Source organism: Rhinatrema bivittatum, chromosome 16 (assembly GCF_901001135.1).
Source record: "Rhinatrema bivittatum chromosome 16, aRhiBiv1.1, whole genome shotgun sequence".
Taxonomy (NCBI): domain Eukaryota; kingdom Metazoa; phylum Chordata; class Amphibia; order Gymnophiona; family Rhinatrematidae; genus Rhinatrema; species Rhinatrema bivittatum.
In genome coordinates, this window is record NC_042630.1 from 34,307,163 (window position 1) to 34,318,479 (window position 11,317).

Genomic DNA, 11,317 nt, shown 5'->3' on the forward strand with positions numbered 1-11,317 from the left:
TTTCTGCCTCGACTCTGGTTAAATTTCCCGTGTTAAAACACATGCACTAAAATGTTTCCCTGCATCGCCCTGTAATAACTAATAGGTTCACTTACATGCAGTTTGCATATTCCCATGCTAAGCACAGCGCAGCTTTTTTTTTTTTTTTTTGGGCACTAAAACTCATATTACATCGAAGAATCAGGTTATCACTGAAAAACCCGCGCTAAAACCAGAGCGAAAACCTGCGTTGGGCTTAGCATGGTTTATTGCATTTGCCCCCCATGTGCCCTATCAAGTTTAACGTGACTTTCAAAAGACGAGAGTAAATAATTATGGGATCCACTATCTGAGCCCTTGGCTTTTTTCCGACAGGCCAATAATGTGGAGGTGATTGTTCTTCTCCCTCTTAACTTTTTTTTTTCCCCTTCCCAAGGCCCTTATTTTGTTCATTGCTGCAGTCAATTCTTCTACATCACCTTATAGCTGAGTGCAAGCAAGCAACTTTTCCCAACATTACTTTCAAATTTGGAGTTGAAGTTGGCTGTGATCTTCGTAGCCAAACGCTGCTTGGTTTTCTGATGGAATCTCTTGTACCTGAAAAAGCGAGTGTCTCATCTCTGAACTGAAGCTCCTCTGAAGAGCCAGGCTTGTTGGCTTGTGCTTTCCCTCCCCGCCCCCCTCCGGTCCTTTTAAAGTTAGGAGGCTGCTCGGCCCAAGAAGCAGGCATCGATTATTTACTGAGTTCTTTAGCTATATTGTAGTATTACCAAATTTGGTACGACTTGTGGAGATGTTCATTTGAGACATAAATATGTAAATTGCAAAGGCCGGATTGATGCTAGAACATAGGGGAGAGACAAAGTTATTTAACTTGTGGGTTTTTTTTCTTTTTCTTTTTCTTTTTTCAAATCAAAACACAGGGATCAAGGGAAGGAGCTGGTTTGTCCGCTTTGCTCCCACAGCCCAAAAACCTGTCCGGAAAAGAGTCGAAACGGCAGTTCCTGCCTTACGTTTTCAGAAAGACTGCAAACGAAGGCCCAAGCGACATGAAAGCCATCAAGCCCGCGGCCCCCGCCAAGGCAAAACTCGCTGCCAAGCCGGCAGTCTCCACAACCCCCTCGCCGTCTGCCATCAAAGCCGCAGCCAAAAGCGCCACCCGACAGGTCACCAGGCAGATCACCCAGGAGGAGGACGAGAGCGACGAGGAGGTGGAGCTGGGGAACTATTTCTCACTGTCCACGAAGGAGGAGCCTGCCGTTGCCAGCCCTGAGGCGTTTGCGTATCCAGCGGTGGTGCTCGCGGAGGACCTGCCTCCTGGGACCGAGACGGCAGACGTGCAGGATGATGCAGCCAATGCCCCATTAGAGTTTAAAACGCCCGGAGGCGCCAATGCTTCCCAACAAGGGGCCTCTAGCGGCTGGGCATCTAAGCCTAGCGAAGATTATAGCGACCAGACTTATGGCCAGTACACAGACTACGGTGGTCCCAGTGCTTCTGCTGATTACTATCAGGTTTGTAAGTCCTGCTGTTGCCACTGTGTTACCAAAAAGCCAGGGAGTTGGGCTGTGATTCCTTTGCTTTCTTTTATACTAGTTCTCTCCTCAGTTTTGCTTTTTACCATTGTGCGCACGCCACCAGGACTTTGAAAAAAACATACACATTTGACAGATTTTTTTTTTTTTTTTTAAGAGTAATGCTATTATTTCAGTTTAATTTGCAATCTTTCACGAACAGAAGATTGCCAGAACTGAATTTTGATTTCCCGACGGCAGACTGAGCGCAGTATTGCCGGAGGACAAGGGTGTGCCATTTCTCAGCTGTTGGGATGTTAGGCGGTAACAGATCTGCATTAAGCATATAAGCAGGGCCAGATTTAGGCAAAGGCCTGTTGTCTAGGGCGACCAGTTCTGAAGTTTCACCTGAAAACTGGGATCCCCTAATCTCCGATTTCCAAAGGAGAATGCCCCTATCCCAATCTTCTGCCTGCGGACGCCATACTTTTAAATATGACCCTGCATATAATTGAAGTGTTCCTTGTTGGAAATGCATAGAACTGAATTTGACTGTATAGAGATGACTAGTTTAGAGTTTAAAAGCAGGCGATGGCGTACGTCTGGGCTCTCTGCAGGTGGAGAGTCCTTTTATGTATGTATTTATTTATGGCTAGAATAAACGTTTGGTACTGTGCGAGAGGTTTTGTGGGGACTTGAAAATTCAGAGGAAAAGCCTATAAAACAGTTTGCAAGCCTACGAGTTTTGCCCAAGGATTTCATTACCTGCAATTTCTGGATAAGAGTAAACTTCGCAGAAAATGTTTAGCGATGTGAAATTTGTCCCGGCAGAACTAATTTTATTTTATTTATTTATTTTTTAAAATCTGACAAAGATTCTGCAATGCGTCTGCAGAATCTTTTTTTTTTTGTTTGTCCTTTGAAAATGTTCCTGTTGCAGAAGAACAAAATGGTGTTTGATCACCATGCAGTTGGAAGTGACTTGCAGGAGTTTTGGTTGATTGTCGCCTTCAGCCCCTCACTTGTTTGGCTTCGGCCTTTGAGCCGGTATAGAAACCATTTCTCTCTTTTTTTCTTACCTGTTCTCTCTCTCCCTTGACAGGATTACTATAACACGGGGTACTTGCAGGAATCTGAGCCAGTCTCCACAGTGCCTCAGGACATGGGCGTCGGCCTCTCCTCGTTTATGGACGATGAAGCGGTAGGTGTGCCCAGCTTGATGACCGGGGATGGATTATTTTTGGAGGAAAATTGTAATCCGTTCTGCAGGGGGAAACTGAGCTCACACATTTGCCTGCATCTGTTCCAGTAATGTGAAGTGGTGTAATGTTTTGGGGATCCTCAAAACCAGAGTGGTTTTTTTTTGGTTCTCCAGAAAAGTGAGCTCCCCACCCTATGTCATGATGAGAGAGACTGGGGTTTGTGCATGGGTGACAGTTTTCTTGTTCTTAACCAAACTTGCCCTGTGTACCCTGTGATAGTGTTCCCCTCCCTCACTCTGTGTAGTTTCTGATTGTTCACTCACGGTTTCATGAATTGGTCTCTTCTTTGAACTTCCTGGGACTCATGGAAGAATTGCAGGCTCTGTGAGAAATCATTTGAAGACCCTATTTGCAGAGTTCCCCCCGCATCCCTTTGCAAGGCCTGCTTCCGGCACTGTAGTATTCAGAAAAGCACAATGATACACTAGATTCCTCTTGTAATCAAGGAATTGAAATTCTGCAAGAATATCCATAAACTACATCAGCATTTTTGCATAGATAAACTGACAGATAATCTACTGACTAACTGCTCCATGTAATACAAGTGGCCTTCATTACTCTTCTCATCCTCAAAGATTTCTTCCTCTTTCTCCATTCCCACATCTTCTCACCAGAATCCATCCTGTGTAGTCTACTAAGATGGCACCCATTTAGTTGTTTAGCTGCCTCCCACACATCAAGATGACAACTTATTCCTCCATCTTGAGTCTCTCTAATGCATGCTTCTGTTACGTCATACGATATTCTCCACTTTGTAAGCTCAACAACCATAGCAACTATGTTTATGGAACATGCATGAGCAAGCATATTGAGAGACAAAAATGAATGTTAGAGTGACCAGAGACATCTGGGTGCAATCCAACAAGTAAGTTACATTGTTTACCCTTTGCTGAAGGTTTTTGGCCTATCAGGTTAATTTAGTCTGGATTCCATCTTGCAATTAACTCTCTGGCCTACAAGGATTCCTATAATAGCACCACCTAAGTTGTCCACACCCTATCCTTCATATTTCTCCCAGCTCTTTTTGGCCCTGTACGCTAATTCCCTAACAGGCAATTAGTCCAGGAAAAAAGTTGGTGAATAGCAGTGTGCAGGGGATTTTAAATTTATATTAATGAGATATGAGTTCTGGGGTAATTTTAGTTTAAAACACATTAACTATTGTTTGTAGCAGGTTATAATCTCTTCTAGTAGTTCTCCGTCAAAAAGCAGGTTTGAATTAGCCATTGCACATGGATGCCATCATCCGGCGCCAACACACACCCAGCTCTCAGAGCTCAGTGAAGGCTTCATTGAGCATGCTTGGGAGTTTCCACCCAGTTTCCACCCAGTCTCTCTCAGAATTTTTTCTACCTTTTTGGAGCCTAGTGCTCCTACCTGCCTCGTTGCTTTAAAATGTTTCTGCAGCCCCTCTAAACAGAACTTTCAAATTCTACAAAAAAAAAAGGTGCAAGACTGCAAATTTAAGAAAGATGATGTCAAACAGCAAAAAGAAGCTGAAGGGCAAGAAGCCTGCATCCGTGGGTGCCAGATGTCAGTCGTGGATAGGCATCAGCAGGGAGTCTGCCTAATCCAATACCTGGACGATTCATCTCCATCAGCCATTCTAGATTCCCTCAAGAAGTCAATTTGGCCTCTCCAGTCTCTGGGCTTCCTGGTTAACTTTGCCATAGCAAACCTAATGCCATCCCAAAGAATTCAGTTCAGAAGAGTCTGAAAAGGCGTTTCTCCCTGTCTAAAAGGATGTGTTGCTGGTGGGTGTAGTAAGGGCCTTACTTCAGCAGCATCAGATTGGTCTTGGTCCAATCTGCACAGGTGGGCCCCTTCATAGGGTCTCCGAAGCCAATGGGATAAGCTTGATTAACCATTATCCTATCAATTCTCCCTGAACTCTGTGAAGACAGCATTCCTTTAGTGGTGGGAAAGCTGAAAATTCTACAGGTGGGTCTATCACTGTGCATCCCACTGCATGAAGTGATTCTTTCTACCGACAACTCCACCAAGGGATGAGGGCACCCAGGGATTGTGGGCCCCAGTAGAGTCATCTGCAAATCAACCACCTGGATCTACAAGCCATTAGCTATGCTTGGAGAGGTTTCTTCTACCTCCTCTTGGGAAAGAGTCTTAATGCAGATGGACAATCGAGTGGCCATGTTCTATGTAAACAGGGAGCTATGGGCTCTTATGCCCTTTGCCAGGAAGCCATCCAAATACATTGCCACACCCATCTTGAAGCACCCTACCTTCCAGGAACCCAGAATACATTGGAGGCTGCCTCAGCAGAGTGTTGCTACTGCATGACTGATTCTTAAAACAAAAAAAATAGCAAATGTTTTTTTTCAGTTGCTGAGGAAAGCCAGTGATCGACCTGTTTGCTGCAGGAGTCAACAGGTCAGAGTTCTGCTCCATGCATCCGAACAGTTGCACATCAGCTCCTGATGCTTTTCTGCTAAGCTGCAGTGTCTGTTTGCTCCATGGGTGTGCCCTGATTCCTCTAATCGCTCAGACTGTCCAGAAGGTCCTTCGGGACAAGGCAAGGATAATTTTTATAGCATCAGCTTGGCCTCGACAAGTGTAGTATGCATATTTTGTCCATCTGACAGCTCAGTCTCTGGTTCCATTGAGGGTGCTGCGGATGCTAATAACGGAGGAGGATGGTAGACTCTGCTGTTCAAATCTGCCGTCACTGGCCCCCACAGTGTGGATGTTAAGCGCTCCATAATCTTCTCCTTACATCTTCAAAGGAGGTGGGGAATGTACTGATCTTGGCTAGAAAACCTTTGACCAGAAGATCCCAGAGTTTCATCTTGCTGTGGGGTCAGCCATCTGGATTTCTTCTGTGGCCCAAGGGGCTTGCTTCTGTATTCTTCCTCTCAGGCTTTTGCGCCTAGTTGGTCAAAGTTCATCTTGGCGGCATATCATCAGCAGGTAGGAGTTCCAGTCTCTCTCCATTCTTTGGTATGCAAGTTTATGAGAGAACTGCAGCATTGCAGACCTCTGATCAGTAATCCTCCAATGCCTTGGGATCTCAATGTAGTCCTAGATCAGTTAATGAAACCTCCTTTCAAACCTCTCGAGTCAGTGGACGTGACGTATCTCACCTGGAAAGTGGTCTTATGTTGGCATATAGAAACATAGAAATGATGGCAGAAGAAGACCAAACGGTCCATCCAGTCTGCCCAGCAAGCTTTCACTTTCTTTTTTCCCCATACTTATCTGTTACTCTTGTCCCTTGTAAGTGACTTTTTTGTTCTATTTCCCTTCCACTCCCGCCATCGATGTAGTTAGCAGTGCTGGAGCTGCATCTAAGTGAAGTATCTAGCTAATTGGTTAGGGGTAGCAGTGCTGGAGCTGCATGTAAGTGAAGTATCTAGCTAATTGGTTAGGGGTAGCAGTGCTGGAGCTGCATCTAAGTGACGTATCTAGCTAATTGGTTAGGGGTAGCAGTGCTGGAGCTGCATCTAAGTGAAGTATCTAGCTAATTGTTTAGGGGTAGTAACCGCCGTCAAAGCAAGCTACTCCCACGCATGTTTATCCAGCCTGTGCAACTCAATCCTTGTTGGTTGTTGTCCGAATATAAATCATCTCTTCATGAATCAGCATGAATCACAAAGGAGAATACATGTGGAAATTTCAACCCACACTGAGTGGTCTTTACTGAGTTCTGAGAGCGGGATCCATGTCAATGCTGTTGAATGACTTCATTTGCGCGTAATGGTTAATTCATCCTGTTGTCTGCAGAGAACCCTGTTTTACAGGTAAGCCAACTTGCTGTATCACAGTAGCTATATTTGCCTTGGATTCTGCCTTATCACACAGATCAGTGTCTGTCAGAGTAGAATTGTAGAACTGATAACTCATCATGGTTGCTGCTTTTCATGTGGCCAAAACATTTAATATGTAAACCTGAAAACAAATGTATCACGGATTTTAAGAAGGAAAGGAATTCTGTGGTCAAGCATGTTGGACTCTGATAATTGGCGTGACCGGACTACTTGGTATTAATATTTCCCCTCCTTCCTCTCATCTGTAAATTTTTCCCTCACCAGTATGTATTTCATATCTATTCTGCCTTTCAGGCACTTCAAAGTGGATTACATTCAGGTACTGTAGGGATGTCTCTATCCCCAATCTAAATTTGTAGATGAGGCAGTGGGAAGTGATTTGCCCAAGGTCACAAGGAGCGATAGTGGGATTTGAACCCTGGCTTCTCTGGTTCTCAGCTAGGTTACTCTTCCATCAGTACGAGCAAGACGGGTTAGTTTGGCCTTTAATTTAGAGCCCCCCGGTATTTGGCAAGTGGTGTGAAAGAAAGCATTTCAAGGTTTGAGATGGAAAACCATATCTGCCTCTTGACACAGCCGAAGAGCGAGCAGAGTGCCAGACGAGCAAGGTCCATGCACAGCTGCACTTCTCATGCTCCTTTAGGAATGCTGATTGTGGCCGGGCCACAGACCCGGGTTGGAAGTCGCTAGCCAGGTCTTCCTGTTTCTTTGGGGCCTGTGTTCTTCCCTTAACATATTTACATAAATGAGTTTTCTTCTTTTCAAATCGCACTCGCGTAAGTTGTTCTGGAAAGCCTGAGGTTTGGTACAAGTTGATAAAACGTATTGTGGTCAATTTTGCACTGTCTGTGTATTCTGGGGGTGGGGGGAGTGGGCAGCGAAGAGCAACCAATAAAGCTGCTGCTAATTCAGACTGATGTCATAGACTGTGGATGTGAGCCGAACCCCCCCCCCCCCCCCCCGCCATACTGGCATCCTCTCATGAGGAGATTTGCCTAATTTTGCATGTCCGAGAACTGCATCTCATGCCTCTCAGCAGCTGTTGCACCAGAAAAGGTCATTGGTCAACAAGCATGGGTAATGGGTGGGAGAAGGGCCTGATCACAGAGGGCTGAGGCTGCAGACATCACGTCACCTCGGGGGGGGGGGGGGTGGCCCTGCTGGCGAGAGAACTTAACTCACACGCAAGTTGCTGTGTTTTTTTTCATTTGTTGCCTAAAGTTTAAACGCCTCCAAGGAAAGCGAAACCGAGGGCGAGAAGAAATCAACTTTGTGGAGATAAAAGGGGACGACCAGCTGAGCGGGACCCAGCAGTGGCTCACCAAATCTCTGACGGAAGAGAAGACGATGAAATCGTTCAGCAAGGTGCGGGCGGGGGAGGGGCCTGCCAGTGCATGTGCCTAAGTCCCAAGGCTCCGTTAGACCTTCTTTCTTTCTCTCAGCGCTTTGATGGGGGGAGCTGGGCCAGCAGTAGTGAGTTGATACTCTTCCATGAAAAAGTTTTTGGGGGGGGGGGGGGGGGGGAGTGAAAACACAGAGCTGCGGACATAGACAGGCAGGATTGGCTCCCCTTATGCAAACTGTGTCTCCTCAAGCCTACACAACGTCGGTTGTAAGCTCTTGAGGGGGGAAATTAATGTAATGCTATGAATTCTCTTGCAGAGCGCAGTGTACCCTGATGGCTTTATACAATTGATAATGTTATCGTTATCTCGGGGCCCGGGGATGGCCATGTAATTCCTCTCAACCTCCAGGTACTGCAGAGGATCAACGTGCAGCTCCCCCCCGCCCATCATTGATGGTTTATGGCCGGCATTATGAGCACGCTGTGCCCCAGATTGTGACTGTTCTGCCTCCAACAAAGGTGCTGGAACCTCCCCCCGTATCAACGCCTAGCTCTGCCTCTGAGCCACGGCAGCACAATGAGCTACTCAGTGTCTCTGTCATTGGCGCCACTTTTTCTAGTGTAAAAAAAAAAAAGATTCCTCCACTGGGAGAAGTGATTGTAAAGTTTACGTGCTTATGTATTTGGTGTCTTTGGCAGGGTAAACAAGACCTCTCCCTTTTGTTTTTACTTTTAGAAAAAAGGTGAGCAGCCCACGGGGCAGCAGAGGAGAAAGCACCAGCTCACGTACCTAATTCACCAGGTGAGGAGCACCTGACTACACTGGCACAGCTCTTCCAGCCCTTGGGTCCTGCTTCCCCAACTGATGGGAGTGGAATGCAGTCGGGCTGGGGAAGAGAAGGCCGACTTGCTTCTAAAACAAGTCCGGACTTCTTCCGTGGGCATTGCCGACACAGGCACAGCAGTCCTCCGTCGAGTGTGGTGCTGTGAAATCAGATTTGTGCCATGTCTGGAAGTTGGTCTCTGGGGAAGTCGGGAGCGAGGTGCTCTGCACTTCATAATTGAATAGAATAAGGTCTGTGAAAAGCTGCCTCTTTCCAGTGCTGTCTTCTTTGGAGAGCAACCAATCGGAAAGCTGCTTACAGTGCGGCTGTTCTGGGGTTGCTGTTTCTGTTTCCAGCGGGGGAGGAGCAGTGGCGTGAAACCCACATGCCTGCTTTCTCTTCGCTTTCTCGCTTTAACGCTTGTGGCCTAGCGCATTTGCTTTAAAGCGCCTTGATCCATGAGGTGGCACTAGGCTTGTGATCTGACAGGAGTTTTCCACGGTTGAAAAAACTGTTCTGCTAACGTGGGCTTTTTCAGTTTTGTGTTCTTTCACCTTCCGCCACATCAGAACCTGTCCCAACCCAGTTCACTTGCCCTGTACAATAGGATGTTCAAGGCTAAGGTGACAGTCTTTATTCACAGACACCAGCTTTTTTATTTTTGTATTTATTTTTTGAACTCTTCTTCTCCCCCACCCGCTAGTTGTGTTCTGCCTTTCCCCCACTACAGCTATGGTAGCAACACTCCTGGGGTTAGGTTGGGGTGGACCCCAGACCATGTGCTTTTTGGAACCCAGTTTGTGAATGCACCCTGAATCCCACCTATGGTGATTTCAGTTGTGCGCAGATCCCACATCCACAGCATCTCCTATCCCCCACCGGCCTGACGAGCAGAAGCCGAGGCCAGAAACTTACACCCGAATCTCCTGCCAGGGCCATGCCATCTCTACTTTTGGGCCATCTTACCCTGCCATATTAATATAAAGTCCTAGCCCTTACACAGGTTGGATGATTGAGGGAGTTAAAACTAACGCAGGAGCAAGATTCAGCCCCTCTGGTAAAAAAAAACAAAACAAAAACCTCTCTCTCCTCTCTCTCTATTCTTCAGGCCAAGGAGCGTGAGCTGGAGTTGAAGAACACTTGGTCTGACAACAAATTGAGCCGGCGCCAGACCCAGGCGAAATACGGATTTTAGCAAGAGCCCGATGGGCACTGCTTACAGCAAGCAGCGAGCGCTCCAGGGAACGTTTCAACATCTGTGTAGGTCGCCTGGAGGACACCCTGCTTGTCCGGTCACAGCCCAGGCTAAGCATCTCCTTAATCCCCTAGGTCATGCAACATTCTTAGTAGTCCTTGTGGAAAACCAGTAGCCACTGTGAAAACTTTTTAAACAGAAGATTGAAACGCAACTATCTGCTTCAGACATTGGGAAGTGGAATTGCTCAGCTAAAAAAAAACCCCTCTAAAAGGGACAAGATTTAGCCCTGGGGCGTTTCAGTGCTCAGAAATACCGTCTACCAAGTTTATCGTTCCAGCGTAGGCAGTCGGATTTTAGGTATAGTTGTAAAACCTATAAGAACAGTCCCCCTCCGGACAATACTATCTTCCAAGTTTGAAACGGCTGTTTCCTGTCCTCTTTGCAAATCCCGTCTCGATCAATTTTTGATTAAAAAGAGAAGAAAAACACAAGAAACATGAAAAGGCTTTCAACTGTATTTTTCATCCCCAGCCAGTAACTTGGTTTTTTTTTGTTTTTTTTGGAAGTGTGTGTGTTAAAGATTTTATAGCTCTAATTTTTATTTGATTTGGCTTTGTTTAGTTTTTCTTTAAGGGTCTCGCTCATTTTCTCCTTTGGGGGTGAATGGACAATAGGAATCGGTTGCATTCTTTGCCAGGATTGTGGTGATAGGCTGCCGAGTGTAGCCACAAAAAAAACAAAGAGCTGCTCCCGAAAGCAGGTGGGACAGTGGCAAGGGAAGAGGCGAGAAGGCAGTGTGTATGGGCATGGGAGCCTCTGGGATGGGTGCGGTGATGCATCGGGAAACGCCTATAAAGCCGTTGTATGCCAGGAGATGTACATTGTGCTGCTCAGAAAGGGCACAGCAGTTTAACTGCTGGCGAGACTGGCACTGGTGAGTTGGAGCCAAGTGGTCAGTACTGGAAACCAGTCCCTGGCACGTGCATGCAAGCACCCACACGCTGCACCACCACAGAAGAGGGACCCTGTAGACAGCAGCAATGCAAGCTCTCTCCCCCCCCCCCCCCCCCCTCACTGCGCCAGTACAGACAGCAGCACAGTACCAGGGTGGGGGAGATGGATGGGGAGGGCATTATCCTGGCGGTCAGCCGTTCTGCAGAGGGCTGGAGGAAGCCCTTGGCATGTGTATTCAGTAGTATTCTGCTGCTGATATAAGGCTCTGCGTGGCTATCAGAAAGTCCTAGCCAGGCGGTATCCTTATTTCCTGTGCTGTTCTCACAGCGATCGCCAAGAAGCTCCAGGGATACAGGCGCGGCTCAGAGCGACTAGAGAGCCCCGCAGAGCCAGGAATCAGCTGGAACATTGGAGAGATTGAGCAGTGGAAGTGAGAGTGGGCAGTGAGGGCTGGGG

General features: G+C 46.9%; 1 protein-coding gene across 1 annotated transcript in view; it reads left to right on the forward strand.

Moving 5' to 3' along the window:
- Positions 1-10,513, forward strand: part of PRCC (proline rich mitotic checkpoint control factor) — a 36,487-nt gene extending 25,974 nt beyond the window's left edge. Inside the window, exons 3-7 of the mRNA XM_029580116.1 lie at positions 903-1,493; positions 2,596-2,694; positions 7,762-7,905; positions 8,622-8,687; positions 9,818-10,513. Coding sequence (XP_029435976.1) covers positions 903-1,493; positions 2,596-2,694; positions 7,762-7,905; positions 8,622-8,687; positions 9,818-9,904 — 987 coding nt within the window. The 3' untranslated portion in view covers positions 9,905-10,513. The remainder of the gene's footprint in view (positions 1-902; positions 1,494-2,595; positions 2,695-7,761; positions 7,906-8,621; positions 8,688-9,817) is intronic.
- Positions 10,514-11,317: the final 804 nt, after the last annotated feature.